Source organism: Pteropus vampyrus, unplaced genomic scaffold, assembly GCF_000151845.1.
Source record: "Pteropus vampyrus isolate Shadow unplaced genomic scaffold, Pvam_2.0 Scaffold353, whole genome shotgun sequence".
In the NCBI taxonomy this organism is placed as follows: domain Eukaryota; kingdom Metazoa; phylum Chordata; class Mammalia; order Chiroptera; family Pteropodidae; genus Pteropus; species Pteropus vampyrus.
The window spans coordinates 930,753-956,910 of record NW_011889134.1 but is presented as its reverse complement, the minus strand read 5'-3'; the positions used below and the strand labels follow the sequence as shown (position 1 = coordinate 956,910).

The following is a 26,158-nucleotide window of genomic DNA, read 5'->3' as shown; positions in this document are numbered from 1 at the left end:
TACACATAAACATCTGACGTTAGTTGTTAAGTGGGAACTTGTTCTCTCAGAATTGACAGCTAAGGCCCAGAGCTGAGTACAAAAGGTGTTAAGAGTCCCCTGGTTAAGTTCACTGGGACCAGCCACTTCCCTGAAAGACTTCTGAGAACCCGCAGTTGAGCAGAACCGGCAGTAACCCTCTACCAGCCTAGCACAACTAGTGGGAGAGGGTGGAGGTCATCTCCCTCTAGAGCCAAGGGAAGAAAGCCATGAGAAAAACATGGAGAGGATTTAGGGTGTCTGCAAGAAAGGAGACTGACAGTAGGTTCTCCAAGTAACATATGCTTTACTTAACCTATGCTTGTCCTACAAAGTCAAGGGAAAAAGCATCAGAGAGAGTAGCGAGATGGTTCAGCTAGGAGGTCAAAGAAGGGGCAAAGGCTGTCCCCCACTAGCTGCTACTTCTCAGAAGATAAAGGAAGTGAAACCTGCATGTGCCCCTGAGCTCCAGAGTAGGAGGCCTTGGAGGGTAGATAAGATTGAGGAGCTACAGGTTTGAGGAGTTCACATAACAGAATGCAGAGGGGAACATGCTTCAGAGGTGGCTTCTTAGGAGTCAGCCAGAGGAGGAAGTTGAATCTTGCAGAGGGCAGGTAACACCTAGGGGATCTGGCTGCCAGAAAGTTTACCCCTATCTAAGGGGAAGGCTGTCAGATTGATGCTAGCAGCTACTTGGAACTAATTTTCCTTTTCCTCATTATTCCTACTTTGGAAAGGGATGAGAGCAGGCGATGTCTCCTACACCAGTAGGTCCCTTGAGTTAGTGTAGCTTCTCCCTCAAGCTTCAACTCCTTACCTGGTTCCTTAATACCTTACATAGTCATTTATCTAATCGTCACTGCTTCACCCTCACAAAAAAAAATTGTCCCTATGCTGTCGACCATTGCACTCATAGCAGATGCTGCCTATCTATTCATTGACTATCATTAAGCTGGCTAAACGGCACATTTTCTCTAAGTCTGCACGTGCTGGGAGGACTTCAAGGTTCAAAGACTGCCATTTCTAGGGTTTCATTATCCCATGAATAATTTAACAAATCTGGTTAATAAATCCAGTTAATGGAAAATTTAGTTTTCCCCTTTTTTTCCATAAGATTTGTTGGAAAAGATTTTTTAAATTTACTCTTTATTAATGCACTTAGCAAAAATCATGAGTAATATACACATTGTTGTTCAGAACATGTAACAAGGAGAGCATGTAAGAAGGAGCTTCACTTTGTATGATATAGATTGAAAACTCATGCTACTTCTTCTGTTAATTCTAGGTAACTATTATAAAATTGTGGTTAGAAAAAATATTTTTTAACGTTTGAAAAATGTGGTGATTTTTATATCTAACTTACTAATCACTAATATCTTTTATTATTTTCCAGACACCAGAGTAAAAGGATGGTTCCTTCTGGACAATTATATACCTACTTTTATCTGTTCCATCATATATTTACTAATTGTGTGGCTGGGACCAAAATACATGAAGAACAGGCAGCCGTTCTCTTGCCGGGGGATTTTAGTGGTGTATAACCTTGGACTCACATTGCTGTCACTTTATATGTTCTATGAGGTAGGTCAGAGGTTAACATGGGCTTGCTTCCCCTCACTTAACTTTATTCATATCACAGTTCTGAATTGTGTCTCTAAATGAAGAAAGGTAGCTGGGTGGAATGGGGAGAAAACTAGAAGAGCAAGGACATTAATGCACTTTGGGTATGCTTTAAAATTTATTTTTTCAAAATACTAGAGTTTGTGCGACTATGCCTTCTAGACTAACATAGAAAAGCCTTTGCTATTGATTCTTTTTTTACGTTTCGTATTGTATTCAGAGTTAAAATAAATATTTTGGAAATACTCTTATACAAGCAAAATACAGATTAGAAAATGAACAAAACACGAAAAACAGATTTGTGAGCATTTTATTATTAAGTGTTTAATAAAATGATTCCCGTTTGGGGTAGAGAGGAAGGAAGTGAGTGGTACTTGTGTTTTTACGTTTGTGGTAAGTCAGCCTCTCTATCCTGATCTGATAACTGTAAATAGCTTTGAGATTTGACAAGTTATTTTTCAAAAACTAAGAAGAGCGGATAGTGAGATCTGTGTTTAGGGTTTGAATGGCCTGTGTAAGTTCAGGCCCAGTTGTTTCTTCTATATAACTGGAATATTGAAAACCACATTTGACGATCTCAAAAGCAAATGTTGTAGCTTAAATAAAAATGAAAGAATCAATACTATGTCCTCCCTGTTTTGCACAATACTGTAATATGACCTTTGAAGCTGAAGGTGGGGAGGAAAGCTGCCCTCCTGTGGTAAGCACAGTCTGTGTGCATTTTTAGGGGAAGGACTCTACCTTTCAGGCTTACAATACCAAACTATTGCTAGTCTCTGGGATGGAGAATTAAGCCATACATAAAATGAACGCTTTAAGCAGTCCTACTTAGGTTTTTAACCTTTTATTGTGGCTTTAATTCTCCAACGAGTAGTAAAGAAGATAGGGGGAAATGGGGAAGGAGAGAGATCAATATGAATCTTAAAATTAATATTTAGAAGAATGAATAAATTTTCCATCAGCCTCAGGCTATGATGATGTGGCTGTGTATGAGGGTGGATAGGGTTGTACAAGCTTTTGGAAAACATTGTATTTGATTGTCAGAGGTATTGCAGCTATGGGAGAGCTGTGTCTTATTCTCCCACATACGTTTCATAAACCGCAGTAGAGGTTTTGTGACTAGAATGGTAGATGCTACTATCTTAACTTTTATGTTTGACACTCTAAAATGCTTACAGCTCCTTTTTTGCTTTTTTTTCTGTCCTATTCTAGAACGAAGGCAGTTTAATTAGCCTCCAAGGTGGATATGGCAGGACTGGAGGCAGGGGCAGTACACAGGAGTGACTCCTGGGCCCAGCATTGTGCACATCTGTGTTCAAGGGACAAATTGAGGCAAGCTGTCAGGTTTTTCAGAGTGAACTGTTTACTTTCCCGTAATCGATAGGTGATATAGCCATTTCCTTTAAAAAGCTTTTATAGAGTTTATTATTACATATAGCAATATTCTAGAGGAAAAATATTTAAGATTATTTAATCTTATAGAACTTAAGCATCTGCCTTGTATGTTTCTCAAGCCCTAAAGATCTAGCTAGCTATAACTACATAATTTAACCTCTCAGGTAATTTCTTGGTAAAGAGAGGACAAAAACTATATGAATCGCTGCTATCTATCTATCTATCTATCTATATAACTATATAACTATCTATATAACTATATATATGAATGAGTAAATTTAAGGGTTCTGAAAGCATTATAATAAGCAGTATAAATTGTCTTCAGCTTGGTGAGAACAATAGAAAGCATTGAGCAGTGCCTAAGCACTGAATATAGAGATTTAAGAACTATACAGAGAAGGAAAATAACATTTTTAACTCACAATTTAGAGTACATAGAGATGTAATAAATAAGGAGGCAATAATTCCTTAAATTAAGTTGATAAACTCTACCCAGATCAGATATATCTGAGTCAAAAATAAGCTGTGATACTTCAAGTTAAATAATATTTACATTTGATGTTTATGACTTTTTTTCTTGTACTTACATAAACTCATCAGTAATACCATTACAAGATATCGTTTGTCAAGTTTTTAATTTCATTTTAGCTACTAGTTTTTCTTTTTTTTACTTAGCATATATACTCTAGTGAGTACTGAAACATGGGAGGGCAGTCATGGATTTGTACAACAACAAACTAAGGTTTTCATGGAGCCCAGTTGGGCCCCTCATTTTCAAAGAAATGTCCGTAGTTGGAGTCATATGCCTGTGGTCACACAATTGGCACGGTCATGATTATTAGTTTTTATTTACCCTCCTGCTTATCTACATATTTGGATCTGTGAAGAGTTTTTAAAACAAATATGTAGTCACTGATTTTTTTGTTTATTTAATCCTGTGGCATGCAGTCACGGCTGCTGTGGCAAGTTCTAGGTTAAGACAAATAAAATTAATTGTAACTAAAGGACACAAGGAGAAATATTGAAAGAAGGAAGGTAAAAAGAAAAGTGGGGAGAGTAGCTGAAACTTTAAAATTGCTAGAAGAAAAAAAGTAAATAAACAACATGTTTAAAATTGTGTAACTGAGTTTAAAATGTAGAAAGAACACAGGCTTGTTCATAGTTTATGCTATTAGTAGGAAGAAAACTAAAAGGAGAGATATGGCATTACTTCTAATTATCTCGGTTATTTAGTGTTTAATTTCCGGACAAAGGTCATAGATCCTTGATTAGAAGTATATTTGAACAGTGGGATGTTTTAGATTGAAAGTTTAGGATTTTATGGCAAGACTTTTAGCTTTTGCTTGTTAAATTAGGTGTTGTCTAAGATCACAGTCAATGGTGAAGGCTCAGAAATAAAATTTCGGATTATAGAAGAGAGAACTTAGTTTGCATTAAGCTTTGTAAAACTGCCCTCAGAGTAAACATAAAAATCTTGCGTTCCTTTCTATCCCCAGAGATTTAGGGCATATTTCATCTGAATAGATACCCCACTGTTTTTTCTAACTATCCCCTTGTTCCCAAGCCTCAGATTGGGAATCCATATCCACCCGTCACAAAACTGTGGCTTTTCCTCATTGTGCAGCATATACCTAGGCTGGACTCCACTTTCCCCTGGCTCACCAGCGAGCTCTTTGAGCTGTTTCTAACTCCTTTGTGTTAATACATCAATCATGGGGTTCCCACTTAGGCAGCTGCTCTGTCTTGGTGTGGAACCATTTTGGTGTGTCCGCTCTTCTCTTCTGTGCCTCTGGCTCTTACCACTCTAAGCAGAGAGGATCTAGTGCCTCTGTTTTTATGGTCCAAGAGGGAATGTCCCTGTTGATCAGCTTGCTCCCATGCACTGATCTGGGGACTCATCAGTAGCTTCTGGGGAAAACCGGGTTGCTATTGCACAGTCCCATGTGGCTTTGTACTGAGCCAACTCCTCGCCTGTTTCCTCAGGAGGAGATACTTTGAGCCTTCTTAGTCTGACCATTATGCCCAGCTCTATTCAAGCCCGCCAGCAGCACACTCTCATTCTGTGTTCTCTACCCCTTAAAAACTGTCTCTTCCTTTCTGACCTAAGTCTATCTTGGTTTAACTACCTGAATCTTACTTTTGAGGACTCTATGCAGGATTCAGCTCCTCAGTGAAGTCGTGAGAGGACTTAGCTCCAGAACAGTGATTTTCCAGCATAGTTTGCCTCCCTATTCCCAAGGAACAGGACACATTCCTTTCCTTTAAGTGCTCTGGTGAATATGCCCTCTAGCATCTTCTCACTGAAATCACTGGCTCACAGGATGGCTGTCATTATAATGTATCTTCCACATTTTTTTTCTCCATCGTTAGTGTCTTCCACCAAATGTGTCCCCAGCATTAGGATAGAAAAAAGCAAAGCCAGAACCAAGGGTGTACTTTATTTAACAAAGATAAATCACAGATTACAAACAAGATTATTTATTGAGTCTTTGCGTATGTTTATTCCCTTGCATTTAGAACAGTGTCGTGAATGTGAGAGAATTCTCTCAAACATTTAGCACATTTAAAATGTAATTTTAAAACAATGATTGGCAGTTAACTACATGGATAGATGGATCTGGATTGGCATAGATCCAAAACTTATTCTCTTTCCCTTTGCAATTTTTATTTTAAATTCAAAATATGGGGAAAAATTACACAAATTATATCTATGCATTTAACAAATATTGACATTACTGGTTTTAATTTTTTTTTTTTTTTTAATTACAAAATGCCTTTAAAGTATAGCCCCTTTCCAAATGTAACTTTTTTCTAAAGTTCATATGTTTCTTCTCTGGATATATTTTTATGTTTTTACTACATATGTATGTATACATGACAGTATATTTTGAGATGAATCCATGTTGAATCTTAAGAATTTAATTTTTTTTTAAAAAAGGGATTTAATTCATTAAGTTTAACTTCTCTGTTATTTTAATGTTAAAACTTCTTACACCCTTTTATCCATTTTTGTTTGGGTGGATATGTAGCTTCCCAATGAACAGTTGAATTGACTGTTCTTGGACACATCTCCTTGTACAAATGTAATTAGGTTTTTTTGGTTGTTGGGTTTTGTTTGTTTTGTTTGTTTTTACTTTTTACCAGATATATGCATAGGAGTTTAATGACAATCTCTTGCTTTTCAGTGGTGAAATGTAATCCCTTTTCATTTAGCATAACTGTTATTTTAGAATAATTTCTATTTTTATATGTGTATGTGTTTTTCTTTGCCCTTTATTCTTTCCGTTGAATTTTTATATTATTTCTTTTTTTCATTTTACTGATTTAAAAGTTATTCATTCTGTTATTTTAGTAGTTACCCATAGGTTTTTAACATGAATTCTTGACTTAATAAAGTCTAAAGTGAATTACTATTTCTGTTCTACTCAACTATATAAGGATCTTAGAAGATTTCATCTCTGATCCCCCATCTTCTATGTTATTGGTGGCAATTGTTCCACCTTTTTGTAAGGTTCTAAACAATCATTATTGCAATCAGTGCTTACTGATTTTTATGCTCACTACTGATCTGTGAAATTTATTTTTCCTTTGCGGTTCAGTTTTCTTCTTGCAAATTATTTCTTTTCTGAGAAGGGTAAACTAAGTCTCTGTCTGACATCATTTTATTTGTCTTTATGCTTGAATAGTATTTTAGCAGGGCATAAAATTTTAGATTAATAGTTATATTTTCTCAGCACTTTAAAGATTTATTCCAGAGAAGTCTGGAATAAATGCAGTCCATTTTTGTTCATTTGTAGGTAATCTTTTTCTTTCCAGTTATTTGTGTTTAGAAATAAAACAATAGTGTGCCTCGGTAGTTATCCATTTTTATTTATCTCATTCAGGACTTGTGTGCCTTCAATCTGAAAACTTTTGTTTTAAAAATTTAGGAAAGTAGTCGGGCATCATCTCCTTGACTATGGCCCCTCTTCCTCCCTCTCCATTATCTCCTAGATCTCCTATTAAACATGTGTCAGACACTCTGACTCCACGGTTTCTCTTTTTTACTTTTTGCATCTCTATATCTCCTGCATTCTTCTGATTTACTCATTTTCACTTGTGTCTAATCTGTTTCATCTATTTCATTCACTCTTAGCTTCAATGACTATATATCTTTTATTTCTAAAAGTTTACTGCTTATTCTTTTTTTCATTCCATAACATGGAAACATTGTTTTTTTCCCCTTTATGATAATAGATAGGACAGTGATCTCCAAACTTAGCCATTTGATATGTTGTATGTATATGTATGTGTGTGTGTGTGTATATATATATATATTACTTTTTAAAATAGTCTTTAAAAAGTTTTCTTCCAACTACATCTGTGAGGTCATGCCTCGGAATAAATATTAAATCTGTGTTAAATTTCTTTACCTTTTTTAAAACAAAAACAGAATGGTTTGTCAGATGTCCTGTGTGAGTCTCCCAAACTAGTATCACTGGGGTCATCTCAGGTAAATGTGTCTTCCCCAAATAAAAGATTTTAAAAGGACTTGAATGTAAGCTAACTTCCTCTTTTCTGAATAATTTTTTTGGAGGAAACCTCACCTTATAGTTAGGCTTCAGTGATGCTGGAGTTTTTTTGGTGTGTTTCATGTGGCATTTCTCTTGTTTATGTCAACAGTGAAGGAGTCGGTTCTGCTTTTGTTCAGCTTGCGCATTGCCAGAACCAGATGTCTGTATTTTTTTTCTTTGAATCTTTTGAAGATTTCTCATGCTGCTTTATTGGAAAGATGAAAGAACCCAAGCATTTGATGAGATGGCTATCTTTCTCATGCTTTCTAACCTCTCTGTAATTGTGGAGTAAATGCTGCTGAAGCTTCTCCCCTGAAAGGCACCTGACAGGCGTTCCTCCCTGGGTTCGGGCTTTGAAGGGCCTCAGCAGAACCACAGAGCAGTTGCTTTGGAAACATTATATTCTAAACTGCCTTGTTTTTCTTTCCCTTCAGGCTTTCCTAAAATAGATACGTTATTGTGGGAAAATAGGATTTGGAAAAACACTTAACAGATCTGGCAGTAGATTATTGGATTTTATTTTTAAAATTTATTTTCTTTACCAAAATACTTTGATAAAGATATTTACTATTCTGCTTTTTCCCATTTAACCAGAGGTACAAGAAATTAAAACATCTGGTGAGATTAATACTTGTAAGAAAAGCCTGCGCCTTGGCTAAAATATTTCTTACTCTTAGATCCTTTACAACTGAATGTTTTTGCTTGGAAAGAAACCTCTCAGGAAGTGGAAGCTCCTACTCTGTTACTTGCCCCTCAGTTTATCTGGCACTGCCCTGAAAGAATGCCATACGATGGGGCAAATTGAGAGAAGGATGCGTCCCAGACAGACTTCCGCTCACCTCTCACACCCAGGGGAAGAGGAAGGGATGCCTTCCGATAGAGAGGCAGCTTTGGGGTTGGTCCAAAGCCTGGCCTGTCTTCTCTAAACTGACCCTGCAAACCTTTGGTAACATGGCTTGCAGCTGGTGTAACAAGGAGCATGTCACTCTACAGTCTTCAACCAAAGCAGACTTAGTCTGCAAAGTCAATAAGTAGGCTGGCGATCTCGCTTTAAATTATGTAGAGGGTGCTCTGGCTGGGGCTTCTGTACACACATAGTAGCAGCACCACTTCAGACCTAGTCATGGGCCTTCGGTCATGGGAAGCAGAAATAGTGAATGTCTGGCTAGAATCATAGCAAAGATTTATATAGTGCCTGCCTTATGCCAGGTACTGTGCTAACTCATTTAGTGTTCGTTGGACTATTGCTATCCCCTTTCTGCAGAGGGATAGCTCTGGGGTGGACCTGGGATCCACGTCTGTGCTCTAAATCATTGGACCAGTACTGCCTCAAAATGCTAAGTCTTAGCTTGAGGTTTCTCTCTCCTAGCCACTAACACCCCTGTGAAATATAAAACGAGTGTTTCTTACTGGATATGTGGAAGCAAACTACTTGAAACTATCTCCCAGGAGTCCTGAATAGCAGAGGGCCGGACCTAGAGTCCAGGGAGAAGTGCCAGACATACCTGTTTCAAATTGGGCTGAGGACAAACTGTTTCTTTGTGCTTTTCCTAAAGACTTCTTTAGTGTACATAGCCCATCCTTACGACTTAACCAGGGGTGTTCCATTCAGTTGTAACCCAAGGGTGTTCCTGGTCATAAGGAGAAATAAACACTTTTGGAGGTCATGGGTGTGATAGTGTCTTAATGGGCATCCATATGCTCAGAATGTGAAAGATTTGAAATTCATAACCACATGCTTTGACCTGACCCTATTCCATAATGGCACTGCTGAGATTGGCCAGCTAAACCCTAGAGGGAATAAATAGTTTTAATTTTGGAGTAGCTGATGGTTAATTTTAAACCAAACATCTGGTGAAGATAAAGATACAGTTAAAAGTCTACTTTTCCACAGAATTCATCATGGATAGAGTATCCATATGCTCTTACTAAAGGTTCAGAAATAGACAAAGAAGGTGAAAGGAGTTAGGAACTGCTTTTGAGATTGCATTTGGACTGAGAATCAGGATTCCTGGGTGCTAGTCCCACCAGTGCCTCCAAGAAGCTGTGTGACCTCGGGCCACCCTACCACTTCTCATCTCTGTTTCCTTATTGAAACTGTGAGCTTCTACTAGTTCTATAAAGTACACGCTTGGGGTTCACACAGAAATCACCAAAAGTTGTGAAAATATCAACCGTAAACACATTTTGATGGATTGCTCAGAAGTGTTCCTCGATACGCTTGAATGCCAGTATGAGTAGTCTCTGTTCTCATTGTCTTTCATTCCATTTCTGGTTAAGGGGTAATAGCCACACAGCTCATAAGCCCTTATCACTAAAGGCAGCCAGCCCCTTTTGGAAAAGGGTTATGTCGTTACTCTGATATCTTGGGACGTTGGGGTGAATAATTGATAAGGGCCACCCAGGATATTTTTCTGCTTATTCTTTGTTTCAAACGACTTTGTTTTCTTGAACTGCTTAGGTACCATTCCAGAAGGTGCCATGGAAGCAGTTATGCTAAAGGTTATATACCTCACTGGTGGTTAAATGTGGTGTTAGAAGAGAAAAGTCAGCTCTCACCATTAGAAATGATTCACCCCATGAACTGCATCATCCAGACGCAGCTGCGATGCTCGCCTGACTTTTCTTCTTTAAATGAAAAGGTGCAGAAAACCACCTTTGGTTATTGAATTTGTCTCCTAACAAGAGAAGAAATCTTCTCGCTCAGCTTGAATTTTATTTAGCTCTTCACCTGCTTCTGGACTAATTAAAGTTTGCTTTACTCCAAGGAAGGAGAAAGCACATATGGTTTACAGTGGTGCTGTTTGTATCTTGATTGGAAAAAGCCACGCAGGATAAGTAATGCTCCTTCGGAGTAGCAGGTGGTATTGGAAACCGTCCAGGTAGTGGAGAGCTGTTCATGGCGGCCCTCTCTTCCCGTGGAACACAGTCCTGCCCTCTTTGGGGCTGATTCCCAGAAGCCCCGTGTAAAGAGAACTGTCCTTTCTTTCAGCCTCCTGGGCCCTCTCTCCTTGTGGCACCTGTAGTACTCTGATGAATTTCCAGGGACTGACCAAAACCGCTCTTTGGAAAGAAGGCAAGCCTGAGCCCTGAAGGGAAACAGTGGCTGAGGCGTCTTTGGCTAGAGCGTTATCCCCTCTCCTGAAGTACTCGTGGGGCTGGAGGGAAGGCCAGCCTCCGCGTTGAAAGCCTCTGGGATCTGTTACTCAGAGGCTGTACTCTTCTGACAGGGGAATGGAGGAAACAGGACCCTGATGCTGGCCCATTTCATGGAAGATTGTTGGGAGTCTTAGATGAATAAACCTTAACTCAGGTGCTTGGTCCTTGTATATTAAATTATTCTATCCCTTCTGAAGCCAAGAATATTTAAGAGTTGAACTTTCTATGTCATCAATATGACATTTGGTGAAGACCGGTTTGCATCTAGTGAACAAAATTCAGAGGAATATTGTCATATTCAAGCCTCATTAAAAGGCTTTCTTGTGTTTCAATTGCTCCATTTGCAAAACATAAATAAAGCTCTTTTTTTCCTGCAAATAAAACATTAGGCCTAGATTTGAGGAACAAAGGCAGCACCTTGAGCTCTTTGTCATTAGTTTAGCAAATATTTATTCAGCACCTCTTGTGTACAGGTGCCCGTGCTGGATTCTGTGGATGAGGGAACGACAGTCACCACTTCCTAGAGCTTAACAAAGGGCTTTAAACAGAGCACTTGAGGAAGTAAGTACGAGTCATGGCAGGGTGAGCTTGGAGAAAGGAGAACAGACTTCAGACCGGAGTGCTCAAGGGAGCAGTCATCAAGATATTGAATTTGAACTTTGAAGGATAGATAGGATTTTAAGAGCTGGAGGTGGAGGTACGTGGTTGCAGAGAGCATTCCAGCTAAAGGAAAACCGGAATGGTCATTGCTAACATTTACGTGCTTATCCTGTGCACCAGGTTGGATAAGATAGGCAATACACACTTCAGCTCATTAACTTCTCAGCCTTAAGAGGCAGGAGTATTGTTTTTATCCTATTTAGAGAGTGAGGAAACTGCCACCTAAAGAGATTGAAATACCTTACCCAAGATCACCTAGTTAAATGTGGGAAAGCTAGGCTTTAGCTTTGTTCTGGCCAGCACCCAAACCTTGCTCTGCCCCGTGGTCACTGTGTAGTGGTTACAGAAAGGCATGCTTGAAGAACAGAAGTGGGTCCTGTCTGACTGCTGTTAAGGGAGGCGTGAAAGATCAGTTTAAAGGAACATTATAGAAGAATGTGTGTACCTGAATACTGTGCCTAGGATTTAGGGTCTCGTTCTGAAGTCAAGGATGAGTCCCTGAAGGGTTTTAAACACAAAATTCTATAGTTTGAGAGGCACAGGGGCCCAAGAAGTGCTGAGTGGCAGCAGCGATTGATAAAGTGAGAGTTGTAGTGAAGCCTGGTGGGGCTCATGCAGGACCCCCTTATACAAGGTAGAGACACATGGTGGACTCAGGGCAGTGAGGTGACCCTGAATGAGCAGCTTCCAGTTTATGTACCTGCTTTATGCTTTCGTATTGAGCAAGCTCACTGCCCAAGACCTAGGTCTGAGTTCTTTAGCCACCAAACACAGGTATTTTAAGACAGGTTTTAGCTTTTTTTTTTTAATGTGGGGAAAGGCAAATGGAATTTTAGGTTAATTAAGCTTGAAGAGTTGAGGCAATCCCACCTGGATTCCTTCTGAAAGACTTTTTTAAATAAAGGAGGCATGCATCGGAGAGTACCTTCTCTTAGGGTTAACAGACCCGTTAGTCTGTGCCCACCCTTGAGGTTGGGGCATCTGTGGGATTACAGGGAAGAATTCTCATCTTCTTCCCCAGAGAAGTCCTTTGCTTTCCCCCACCCCTGCCAAGGTAGACATTCATGAACGCAGTCATCCATACCTCTGCACACACACATATACCAGCCGTCCTATGCTAAAACTGGCAAAAGAAAACTAATTCAGGGTGTCTTGGGACACCATAAACCAAAATAGCAGCTGGAAAACAGTGATGGTAGGTCGTAGAATTTTAGATTAATAAGATGATAAAATTTCAAAAAACATATAAGAACAATCATGTTAGTAAATTTTGAATTTTGCCACATATAGCTATTGTCTTAAATAAAAGTGTATTTTAAATTGTACAAATTTATCTTTATGAAAACTTGACTGTGTCGTTCTTATTCTCATTTGCGGTAGTTCTCTGAAAATTTCATCAAGAACCATCAGTTCCCTTTTTGTACCCTCCAGCCACAGAAGATAATTCATCCATTCCCTCTTAGGGTAGAGGAAGAGCAGCGAACATTGTGCCAATGCAGCACTTCCTTCTCTCCACCTCAGGTCACCTGAGGACATGCACACCAGCACCCCACCCACCTCCAACCACACTTTGGACTCGGGCTTTTTGTCTTGATTCTTGGAACTTCTAACAGGTCTGCATGTGGTCTGCTTAACTGGCCACGACTTTAGAGAGTGATATATGACTTAAAAGATAACATACTTTCTAATGGGTGCTGGCCTTTCAAAGAGCAGATAGTATAGTTTGTGCGCGGCCTGTTTTCAAGAAGACATTGTCAAAAATTAGGACAGAACCTTTAGAGATATTTAGTCCAACCTCATCTTTTTACAGGAAAAACAACCAAAGCCTAAGGGAATTAGCAGCTTGCCTCAGCGCTGGGCCTAGATGGAGATGGTTGCCTGACCAGCCCTGCTTCCTAATCCAGGGTGCTTTTCATGATTAAATGATGCCTCCCCTCATGTGTATTTTAAATCCTTGTGCCGGCCTTTGGCCATGTTAACTCTTAATGCTTTTTTATGTATAGATGATGACAAAGCAGAAGGAAAACAACAAAAAGGAAGTTCATAGAAGAACTATCAGGTTCTAGGGTGTTTAGTGTAAGTACAGTGGCTACACCCACTGTCTGCATTTATTTCTGAGGTCAGACTGGGTAGAGGTTTAACAATTTTGTCTTCAGACCCATGTAGTCCTTTGCTCTTCCCTGAAGGCGTCTGGGTTGCTCAGCCAGCTAAACTGTGTTCGCGGCAGGGGTATGGGGGATGGGGAGGCAGGGAAGGGAGGCTCTGGAGCCCGGATTCTCAGTTATATCTTTCTCAAGGCACCAGTAGGCGAACCATTTCTTATTTGAAGTTAACTAGCATGAAACCAGTGGTTCCCACTCCTAGTCGCACATTGGAATTACCTCGAGAGCTTGGTAAAAGGCCCCTCAAAATGCTGATTCGTGGTCTGGGGGGAGGCCAGGCATTAGCAATTTTTAAAAGCTCACAGGTAATCATGTTAAGCAGCTAGAATGGGAGCTACCGATTTCGACCAGTAGTTCTCACACTTCAGCTGCATTAATCACCAGGAAAACAACCTGTCACACCCCTGGGCTTAACACCCAGAAGTTTCCGAGTCAGTAGGTGTCTGTTACGTAGGGCTTGAGATTTTGCATTTCTGACAAATTCCTGGGTGATACTGATGCCACGTTATTAAATTCTCAAAGGGTCCGTGATCCAGCACTCGGAGACCCGGCCTTGATAGTCCACCCCTTTTTGTACCCTCCAGCCACAGAGGGTACCTTCAGAATTTTGATTCTGAAGGTCTGGGGTGGGTCTAGGAACTTGCAGGTCTTATGAGTTCCCATGTGATGCTAATGCAGGTGGACTGGGCAATGCACTTTGAGACCTGGGGCCAGTCCCTTGTGTTAGATGCAATGATGAGATCAGACACAAGGCAGGCCACCTCAGATTTCTCCCCATCTGGTACTGATTGGCCACCAGAGGGAAAGTCACAAGGAAAACTCTGCGTCACCCTAGGCTAATTTACTCAGACAAAGAATAGCATCTCATAGGTGTTTGTCTAGAACACAGACAGTGGACACACACAGGGTGGTCAAATGAAAGCTTCCCTCTGGACTGTTAGAGTGGGTCTTTGGGTCTCATCTAGGCCAGGTATCCTCGTTGTGTGCAGACTAGCAAACTGAGGCCTCCACAGTGAACCAGTGATACTGCAGGTCTATAACCTAGAGCTTGCACCCCAATTCCGGAGTCCTTTCTGTGACACCACAGTGCCTACTCTGCTGCAGGTGAATTCTGAGAAATGGGCACAATTTCCTCAGGCTGCAGAGGTCTATTCTTGGGTCCAGGGGATGACACAGCAACGGGAAATAATGAAGATGATGGAGCTGGGCTAAATTATCCCTAGGCTTACAGCAGTGGTTCTCGAAGTGTGGTCTTTAGTCCAGCAGCATCAATATCACTGGGGGACCCCATCACAAGTGGCCTGCTACTGGATCAGAAATGCCCACCCACGATGCATGTTTTAACATGCCCTTGAGGGGATTCTGGTGCCATACAGTTCGAGAAGCAGTGACTGAGGGAAAGCCTGATTGTGACATGGTGATCTTCCCTGAGGCCACTTGAGACAGGACTGGGAGCCTGTGATTAGATTGGTAGGGCCTTGGAATTGGCAGGGCATTTGTGACAGCCTTGTGAATTGAGGAATCTGGAGGAAATCAGCTCGATAAAGAAGCATCTGTGAAGGGTGCAGCCTAGCGTGACTCCCGGGTCCACCGCTTGAGACATTGAGACTTAAATCATTTAAACCTAAACTTTGTTCATACTCTCCTATCATTATGTTTTTCGCTCAGAGCAAACTTGCCTCAGCTAGCCTGAGGTCAACTTTTATAGATTCTGAAAATAATGAAGTTTAATTGAATATATCTTTACATGGTTCTGATGTTATTGGTGATTAGCTTCTTCTTTTTTTTTTTCTTTTTCTTTTTTTTAGTTAGTGACAGGAGTATGGGAAGGCGAATACAACTTCTTCTGTCAGGGCACACGCAGCGCAGGAGAAGCAGACATGAAGGTATTGTCTCTTTTATTATTTTAAGTAGTCTTTCTTTAATAAAGAAATCATATACAGAAGACAAAATGACTTATAACTTCACTGTCCTGGTAATCCCTGTTGACATTTTTAAAAGAACTTGAAAAAGTTAGGTACACACAGTATGGAAATTTGAACATGAAAGGTATAAAATGAAAATTAAAGTTTCCTTGTCTGCAAAAATCCTATTAACAGTTTCCAAGGGGGAAAATTGCATGTGTTATCAGTATTTATGCTGTATTTATATAAATGGAATCAAGAATAATGTCTTAAATGCTGTACTTGTTTCTCCAAGGTACCTTCCCGGTGCTGGTCTTTAGATTCTGACTTCCATTCTTGAGTCTTTTGAATTTTACATGAAAGTCTGCTGGCGTAAACTCAACATGGGCCGTCATTTCCTAAGAACACCTGGATGACATATTCAGTTGGGCAGGGACCTGACACTGAAAGTTCTGATTCCTTTTCTTCTTTGCCTCGTGTCCTGTCACCTGCCCCCACGCCAGCACCTGAAATCAGAAGTGCCTTTCAGGTGGCTTTTCTGTACTGATGGCTCTTCAGGTTCCTTCCAAGGAAACAAGCAGACTTCAGGGATTTGAACTTTGAGCCTCCTGCTTTGTTAGTCTTGAAGGGTGTCAGCGTCTCTTTGAAAACCTTCCCTGATGTCAATTCAACCCCACCCCCACCCCCCCGTTAAGCTCTTTGGCTAAAGCCACTCTCACAGTGACCCGTGCACCTGACTGCTGATGGACCTTGGGAGCCAGTGGGGCACTCAGGCCTCTCCAAGGCTACCTGGGCTCCTGGGATGTTAGCAAACATATCAGAGGCAATACTGCAGAGAAACATTGATGCCCCCTTCCTCGTAGATTATCCGTGTCCTTTGGTGGTACTACTTCTCCAAACTCATAGAATTCATGGACACCTTCTTCTTCATCCTGCGTAAGAACTACCACCAGATCACAGTCCTCCACGTCTACCACCATGCCTCCATGCTGAACATCTGGTGGTTTGTGATGAACTGGGTCCCCTGCGGCCATTGTAAGTCTCATGTAGTGGGCGGATTTGGGGAAAGGTATGAGCAAAGAGGCCAAACTGAAACTAAGGCTTTTAGAAAAGTTGCCATTTCTATAGATTTCTATCTAGGTCAAGCAATTGAACTTTGTGTCTGGGATGCTTTTAATGATAGTTTATGTGGCATAGGCACTCAATAAGCTGATGAAACATTTTTCTATTTTGGTAAATGCCCTGTGCTGATTTGGCAAAATGAGGGAAATAACTGATTCCTAGCCTGGGGCATATTAAGAAATAGGGACAATGTCTTCTGTCACAGAGGGTAGCTGTACCGGGTTATTTCTAATTCTTGTTTCTCTACAATTTGGAAGATGTTTGACGGGCAGGCCGGGAAGGTGAAGTCACACCACTGAATGAATGCCAGAGAACAAGGCTAATTAATGAAATACAGCTTTAGCTAAGTAGTGTGTTAGGAAGTCTGCATTCTAATTTAATGACCCTCATGTTCCCTGAAACGTGTTTAGCAGTATGTCTTCTGTGACAAGCACCAAAATTTGAAGAAAATCAAGAAGGGTGTGTGGGTGGTTTGGGAAAGATTGTCATCTGAAGCCTCTTAATTTTCAGAGATTAAGTTGTCACCTTCAGGTTCATCCTGAGAGTTCTAACAGATGTCCTAATTAAAATCCCTGTCATCCATCACTGACATATCTGACCGAGAACTTCTGAGGCTGTTCACATGTTTTTGCCTTTGATTAATGTGGCCCATCAAGATTCACATATAGAATTTTTTCTCACCATCATGAACCTCATGGCTGCAGATTAAGTGACTTAACTTTCTAATAAAAACAGCATCTCCTTACATTTGAAGAAGGCTTTAAATTTTCAAAGAACTTGCAAGATGACAGATTTTAACTAGTACTACTTAACCCATGAGAAACAACCAGAGAATGGATATGACTTGTCCAAGGTCTCACAGCCAGTTACTATCATAGCCAAAAGCACAAACTTATTTTCCGACCCCAGCCTTGTTCACCTCTGCATGTAGAAAAGCCAGATAGCTTTGTTTGGTTTGCCTGCTGTGGGAAAGGAGGATAGAGAGTCTAAAAAAAGAACTGGTGGTCCTACTGGAAATTAAAAATTATGTGATGAAAGATGGGTCTTTTATCTCTAAGGAACTGAACTTTCAACCGTATTATCAAAAAAATATATATATGGCCTCAGTACTGCAGCCCTAGGAAGTAATTAGGAGTTGACTTCAGAGGCCTCTCTAAACCTCAGCCAATGTGTAGAGACAGCCATCTTTGAACATAGTGCCCATCGGCTGTCTTCCCCGAGCTTTCACCGTAGCAATCTGAGGCACTTGGGCTTGTCAAGCAAAGCAACTGCCTCTGGGAGTGGGTGGGGATCTGGCAGCAAAGCCTTTAGGTGCCAGAGTGGAGCAGGTGGTCTCATGGCTCCTGTGTTAGATGTCCACCTGGCAGCTACAGTTGACCCTGGGTTTAAAGCATCCCGATGGCCACCTGCCCGAGTGGAAACTGAATGCTGATTACATATCCATGCAGCGCTGCTGCTGCAGTGTTTCCTAGCCTCTGTGCAAAAATATGTTTTTTCAGCTCTAAAAAGAATCTTGGATTTTTGTTTTCTTATCTGTTATGTATAAAACACTGACGCATCCTTCTCTCCATACCTCCTCTGTTCCGGCAGCTTATTTTGGTGCCACACTTAACAGCTTCATCCATGTCCTCATGTACTCGTACTATGGTCTGTCTTCAGTCCCTTCCATGCGTCCGTACCTCTGGTGGAAGAAATACATCACGCAGGGGCAGCTGGTGAGTGACTCGGCCTCTTTCCCCAGCAGGCGCTACCAGGGGTACACAGAGCTCTTCCCTGGGGTGCTTATGCCGCCTTCCCGGCTTTATTGCTATTTAATAGCATCTAAGATGTGCCTTCCCACTTTCCTCATTTGATCCCATTAAAACTTCATGAAGTAGGCAGAGCAGAGAATTTTCTTAATTTTAATTGATGTAGAAACTGTGCCCATGGGTGTACAGCTGGTTGAGTTGCAGAACGAGCCCTGGAATCTAATTTCCTGACTTCAGGTTCAGTCCTTTGTTCTCAGTTTGTGCACAGAGCACATGTACATATGTGTGCGTATGTGTGTCTGTATATGTGTTTTCTAATTATAATAGAAAATCCAAAGTGAAAATTGTTTATCTGTGTGCCCAGGAGTTTCAGAAGATGCTGCGGAGTGGCATGTGTCCAGGGCGCTTGTAGCTTATTAGGCAGTGAGGATGTTTGCTAAGGCAGGTACTGGGTGACCTCTCAGCCCTTGTGTAATGGAGCACCTACAGGCAAGAATAACACTTGTCTGTGCTTCAGATGACAATCCCCTTCCTGAGGTTTACCATGCCAAGGCCACCCAGCAACTGTTTGTACTTGGTGGTTATTTCACATCATCCTTTCCTTAGGCTTTCTCCAATTGTCAGTATGTTATAGATCCCTATTCCCCCGGCTCATGAATTCTTCCATGAACTGATCATTAACGCTGTTACTGTTAATGATCAGTTGTTTGTTGAGTTTACTAGTGTCAGGCACTCATGCTAAGTAAGCAGTTTTAAATGAATTGTTCTAATATCCTGATTCCATGTTATTATCCCCATTTTGTAGCTGAGGATGCTGAGGCAGTAGGCCAAAGCTAGCTGACTGTGGGGCTTAGACATTAAACTCTTAGCCCTAGCCTTGCCTAATTAACATATTTTTCTAAGGAAACCAAACTGATTTAGATACCCCCCAAGTCAATTGAGATTTTTCAATATTTAAAAATAACAGTTGGGTGGGGGGGGCGGACCTGAGAAGATCTGAGCTACTTATGTGTTTGACATTTCATTATCACCTTTTTGCCAGTTGCTATACATTCCTTGGTAATTTTTTTCTCACCTGCCTGTGAGGAAAGATAATTGTTCTTTAACCTTCTCATTACACTTGAGAGAAGTGATGAGATTGATTTATACCACACAGCCATGGCCCTGTGGAAGCAAAATTTAAAAGAACAGAATGAGGAAGTTAATCTTCCATTAGGCTCTGCTCTTTGAGGAGGAAGATTGCACCCAGTTTGCCTCGATTTATCTTAAGGACCACTTCTAGTTGTTTATCAACCTCGAGTACTCACCTTAAAAAAGAGAAGAAGAAAAGAAAAAAAACAATTCTTTATATAGAAACAGTGGTAGCTGGGCCAAAACTCCAGAGGGCAGAACCCAGCCTTCTGCTGATAGTTTCCTCTTGAAGATGCACCCTCCAGTAGCCACACCTTATTTTAACACCTTTTTCTTGTTTCTCTAAGCACTTCCACGAGCTTTTCGAGATTTACTCATCAGAAATATTCTATGGGCTTAGCATTATATCCTGATGAGAGTTTAAATGTACTTATCAGCCTTCACCAAACCAAGAGTGTACAGGGATAAGGAATAGGAAAAGTGTCCTGTGGGACTGTACATTCTGCAGTGACATCACTGGTTCCCTTACATATACCTCATATGTTTTCTTCCTCCCTTTAAAAAAAAACTGGCATCTCTCTGTACTGTGTTCCTGAAGTTTGTGTGTGTGTTTTTTGCTTTCTTGCCTCCAGCTTCATTGAGACATAATCGACATATAACAATTGTATAAGTTTAAGGTGTACAGCGTAATTTGATAATACGTATATATTGTGACATTATTATGAAAGTTTAGTTAACACATCCATCACCACATAGTTAGTTTTTGTATGTGCATTGAGAACTTTAAGATCTACTGTCTTAGCAACCTTCAAACATACAAGATAATATTAACTGTTTCCTGAATTTCAGGGAAGGTGACTTAAGCAGCTTAGAGGGGAGGAGGAGAGAACATGCAAGACAAATATAGACAAATATATAATTTGGGATAAATTTAGTGTATGCATTGTGTTCGTGGTACCTACAGAAAGGTTAATAGTGTTAATCCACGAACTTCAGGGATGCCAGGTAGAAGCCCATCGGGCATGGCATCTTGTCCGTGGGCTGTTGCCGCACTGCTCAGCTGTGTTCCCTCTCCCCCACCAGCTTCAGTTTGTGCTGACAATCATCCAGACCACCTGTGGGGTCATCTGGCCGTGTGCATTCCCTCTTGGTTGGTTATATTTCCAGATTGGATACATGATTTCTCTGATCATTCTTTTCACAAATTTCTACGTTCAGGTAAGTCTCACTCTTCTATGACAGTTGGGATTTGAGGCTTTATCAGCAAAGGCCCTCATCTGTCCCTTAAAGGGGACTCGTGGAGCCCCTGCTTTGTGCCAGGCACCGGGCTCTAATGTAGTCACAGTGTAGTGATGCCCCTGACTTCTGGAGGGCTGGGTCACTGCTAGCGTAGAAGATGCTAAATCTGTTCCAGATCTCCTGAGTTCTAGATCTTTGACCAGGGAGGCTTGGGATTTGTGTAGAAGAGCAAAACTGTCGAGTAGGCTCCTATGTTGCTTCCCTTGTGGCTTGTGGGAGACACGTGATAGGTGATTTTCAGTCAAGTCTCACAGCCTGAACTTCATGGCTAAATTAAATGTCTGAAGAAATTTCCATCACAATCTATCAGCTATGGATAGAAATCTGCCCTTTTGTTCCAGTTTCCTTACACATCCACTTCTCAAGTTTGTAGGCTCAGTTTATTTCCAAGTGAACGATATAATGCAGGTTTTTGCTCACGGAAGGGTCCATTTAGTGCAGATTATCTCTGGTGGAACCTGACCATTTTGTGGCCACTGCTGATTCCCCTGCCTCCCATCTCCCCTGGATGACGTGTGTTCCTCCTCCAGTGGGCAGTGCCTGGTTCCAGGGCAGGCACGGGAGGTCAGGAGCAAGGACAGAGGCCACAGATACAGAGGCAGTAAAGGGTGGTAGTGTTTAGCAGCTACCTGGGGCCTCAGCCACATGCCCTCTTCTTTGTGCCCACCTGTACTTTTATTCACACATACCTGGGCATGGCATATTTGAGTTGAGTTCATATACTGCTAATAGTTTGTGCTACACTTTGGGTTATTCACCATCTACAAGGGGCGGTTAAAGGAAGGACCTGACAGAGCTGACATAATGCTTAAACTGCTTTCAGTAGCATGGCACTTTGTACATAAGGCCAAAATAGTTGCTGAAGTAATGAGCAAATCTTGTAGACAAGGAAGATGAGTGGCAGGAGAGGTACTGCAGAGTGGGAGAAACCAGTTGGGCCACACAACTCCTATCCCCTGCTTTCTAGATACTGAAAGGGCAAAATAACGAAGTATAAATTCAGTTTCCTACTTAATTTTGAAAATAGTATTTGTGTTGTAGCCTATGATTCAGTGAACTTACCCTATGCTAAGCCTCAAAAAATAGAAGAGTAATTGAAACCTGTGGAAAAACAAACAAACAAACAAACAAACAAAAGCATTTTCATATTGCTCAACTAGTTCCTTCTTGATAGCATTTGGTCCTAAAAGGAAGCTAGGCCTAGTGTTAGGGATGCAGTTTCCCCAAAGAGCTCCCGAGTCGTATGTTCCCACCTGCCCTTGTGCATTTCAGACTTACAACAAGAAGGGGGCCTCCCGGAGGAAAGAGCACTTGAGGGACCACCAGAACGGGTCCGTGGCTGCTGTGAACGGACACACCAACAGCTTTGCTTCCCTGGAAAACAATGTGAAGCCGAGGAAGCAGCGGAAGGATTGAGGTCGGAGAGTTGCAAACCTCCAAACCACGTCGTCTGATTGTAAGCACAGTATGAGTTGTGCCCGATGCTCGTTAACAGCTGCTGTAACTAGTGCGGCCTACAATAGTGTGATTCGTGTAGGACCTCTTTCATCAGTTCAAAACCCCTAGAAAATGTATACAGATTAGACAAGTAGGCGTAAGATTTTTAACATTTCTGGGCTCTCACCGACCCCCGCGCTCAGATTGCGTAGGGGACGTTATTATAGTATACGACACTGCTGTTGCCTTATTAGTTATAACATGATAGGTGCTGAATTGTGATTCACAATTTAAAAACACTGTTATCCAAACTTTTTTTTTTACTGTAGATCATGCATGTGATTGTAAATTTGTATAATGTTGTTACAGTAGAGAAACACACATGCCTTAAGATTTAAAAAGCAGGGCCCAAAGCTTATTAGTTTAAATTAGGGTATGTTTCAAGTTTTTATTCATTTTTAATAGCTCTGTTTAGAAGAATCAAAGACCGTGATTTATGAAACTAGTGTGTGACACAATTTCAAGTGACTTGTACATGTGAAATCAGAAACGGCACCTTCAGTTTTATAATATTGGCTTTAAATCAGGCAGGCTCAAACCTAGTGGAACAAACAGGCAGTTTAACTTTTTAACAGATCTTATTTTTTTATTTTGAGTGCCACTATTAATAATGTAAAAAGCGGGGAGGGGGGTGCTCTAAAGCAGTCTTGGTGAAACTTAAATATATATTCTTTATCTTCAAGATTTTAGGAAGTGTGTAGGATGAGTAGGCCGTTTTTAATTTCTGAAGTGCTAAATGTTTTTATACAGGAAACAAAGCCCATGTTTCTTTCCACTCTTGAGAAAGAGGAGATATACTTTTCAAGAGAAATGATTGATTATTTACCATTTGACAGAGTCCTATAGATGAGCAATAGGGAACTGGTTGCCAGGGTCCAAATATGGATTGATTTCTGTACTGCTATCTGTTTTGACACAAACTTCCTTTTAAAATGTGCCTAGTTTACCAAAATTAATAAAGGGGGAAAAGAGGACCTTCCTTTAAAAAATTTAAGGTAAAATTAAACAGATAGCTACAGCATAAGAGAACTGGGAAATTGGATTGGGTTTTTTTTTTTTTAATGTAAATGTAATAGCACCTGCAATTTTTTCTGCTTAGAATCTAAAGATTTGTTTAGAACCGCTTGTTTAAAAATAATAGACTACTCATCATAAAATCATGTCTCACATCCTTGAGGCAGTGGTCAAACAGATAAAGAGACTATATTGTGTGTGTCATTTTAAAGTGTCGGAATTTAGTCTCTGAATACCTTCTCCACTGGGGAAAAAATTATTCATTGAACCACTCATGACACATCTTAGAAGGTCATTGACAATGTATAGACTAATTGTTGGTTTGATATTTATGTAAATATCAGTTTATCATGCTTTAATTTTGCACATTCATATTATAGGGAGCCAGTTGGTTCTCTTACTAGCCTCATGGGTTTTCTGTTTAGAAGGAGTCACAGCATCTGTTTACATTTACCTTATCAAATCTAGAATGTGTATATTTGTAAATGTATGTCTTCCTAGGTACTAGATTGTGAAAGTCTTTACATATTTCAAAACAAACTATAACATTCAATAGTGTGCTGTCAAAATGTGCTTCAGCTCATCTGGATATACCCATACTGTTAAATAATGTCCAAACGTTAATCATTAAAACATTTTTGATTACCTGTCTTTGCCTTTTACATTGTTTTTGTGCTCCCAATTATGAAAGACGGGAAAATCCACTTTCTTCACCTTCTAGGAACTCACCCAAATAGGTACAAATAATTCAGCTTGAAAGGTTATAGTATTGCTCAGCTCACATGCAAAGGGATCCCCACGTAGTAAGATATGGTGAGAGTTCTGCCCTCATTCTTTCCTCTCTGCCTTTTCCCAGTTCTCCCAGTAAAGGTCTCAGCTCTAAGCATACTTGTTCCTTCTTGCTTCCCTCCCTCTCTTCCTTCTCTCCTTCCCTCCCTCTCCCCACACCCCTGGCTATAGAGTTACTTTCCTAACTCTAGTCCAGAGGTTCGCACATTTCTTGTTGAGAGCCATGTAGTGCACATAGTTTGCTGAACCCTTACTCTTAGAGTAATGGGGTTGCTACCTTGGTCCCAAAGCTCTTTCACTTTCTTTGCCAAAGATCATTTCATGTCACAGATCCTGGCCCCTCCTCACCTACCCTGTGGTGGACTTTCGGGTCCATCTGTGTCTAAATAGGAGGTTGACATGAATGGCCCGTCTTCTTTCCATCTAATTCATACCACACAGTCCACAGTGTAGGCTTGATCCTGACTTTTGAATGCCTTTTAGTTGTCAGTATCACCTTTAAAATGTCACCTGAAACTGCATTATTATCTGAAAAGTACAAAGGACTATTGGGGGTTTGGTGGTGACCATTAATCATATCCTTGTCTTTCCCCTCTAAGCCCTGGAACGAACTGAAAAAATAAGACATAGAAGTCAGACTAATGGAAATCAAAATAGCTTGTCTCTTACTAAGAAGACTGTTTTGGTGAAGCTAAAATCACAACGAGGCTCTCAATACCCAGGCCAATAATCCTACTGACATAAACTTTACCTGGGCTGATGCTAGCCACGACAATGGTTTATGACCTGCCTCTGTTCTGATTGTTGGTCTAGTGGTAGTAAACTGGTTGTTAAAATATTGAATATCAGCCATGGAATTTACCCACTTAAACCTACAAAATCCCTTTGCAGTGTCAGATTTTGCCCAGTGACCTTACCATGCCAAGAAAGTATGCTCAGCGGCATCTCCCAGTCCTGGCAATCAGAATGTCACTGTCCCTTCCTCAGAAAAGCGAGTGGGTAAGAAGAGTTCTCACACTTTTCCCTTTCCTGTGTGGAAGTGAGAGAATAAGTTTGCTCACCTGTGTGGAAAAGGAAGGATTTCCGTTTCCCCTCTTGTTATCAGCCTTGCCATTCTTGCCTGATTGGAACCCTACCTGTATGGCCTTCAGGCAAATGGCAGTGAGAATAACATTAATACAGACATTATAGGGTTTTTATGAGAGTTAAATGGATTCTATAAAAAGCCCTTGGAACCACATCTAGCACAAAGTAAACAAAGTGTCAGCTGTTACAAGATTGTGTTCTACTCAGTCCACCTCACTGATCTCTGAATTATCAGCTATTGTTTTTCTGTTACTTCCTTGGTTGATTGTTCTAATAATCCTTTCAGGAAAGGGAAGGAAGTTAGTTTGGTATGACACTTTGTTGAATCAAAAATTGAATAGCAACTAGCAATCGTTAGGTGTCAAAATGTTCACCATCTCTATTATTCTAGATTTTACCAGAGTTTCACATTAAACTCACCATTCTGGAGTTTCTAGAATCTGATTTATTTGTTCTTTGGGAAATAGGGCAGCGTTTTCAGTCTCTAGTCTTCTATTATTCATCATTTCTCCAGAGTTCTGACAGCAGTGCCACATTCACACCCACAGATTGTTACAGTACCTGGATATATTTTGTCTGAACTCATTTTAAACAGGTGTCTCCTACTATCCCTTCATCAGTCTTAGATTTCAAATACTAACCCGATTGTTCTTTATACTTTTAATTTGGAAAATATTGTCCCTGATGGAGAAGGTAGGAACAAACTAGTGTTTGTGCCTTTGTTTGCTCTCTGCTCTCATAGCATTGCACCACCAGCCACTAGTTCTCATTCCAGATATAGATTTGAAACTCATTTTTGTCATCCTTGACATTTTTAGGAGCTTCATCTCTTTTTTTCCAGTGTGTTTATGGCCCTCACCCAGAGGGAGAAAGTTCCCAGGCCGATTTTGCCATCGTTGTGTCTGTACCCGGCTTGTGATCTAAGGTCATCAAAGACAGCTTGGGCCCCTGACTGAAAGTTGTAGGAGCAAGCAGAGTGGAACCCAGAAACTGATGATGTA

General features: G+C 40.7%; 1 protein-coding gene across 4 annotated transcripts in view; it reads left to right on the top strand.

Moving 5' to 3' along the window:
* The window catches only part of ELOVL5 (ELOVL fatty acid elongase 5), a 70,262-nt gene extending 46,329 nt beyond the window's left edge, over window positions 1–23,933 (top strand). For all 4 annotated transcript variants that reach the window (XM_011379088.2, XM_023522656.1, XM_011379085.2 and 1 more), the window contains 6 exons: window positions 1,412–1,599; window positions 15,376–15,453; window positions 16,335–16,506; window positions 18,184–18,308; window positions 20,556–20,690; window positions 22,044–23,933. In XM_011379088.2, coding sequence (XP_011377390.1) covers window positions 1,412–1,599; window positions 15,376–15,453; window positions 16,335–16,506; window positions 18,184–18,308; window positions 20,556–20,690; window positions 22,044–22,187 — 842 coding nt within the window. In that variant the 3' untranslated portion in view covers window positions 22,188–23,933. The remainder of the gene's footprint in view (window positions 1–1,411; window positions 1,600–15,375; window positions 15,454–16,334; window positions 16,507–18,183; window positions 18,309–20,555; window positions 20,691–22,043) is intronic.
* Window positions 23,934–26,158: the final 2,225 nt, after the last annotated feature.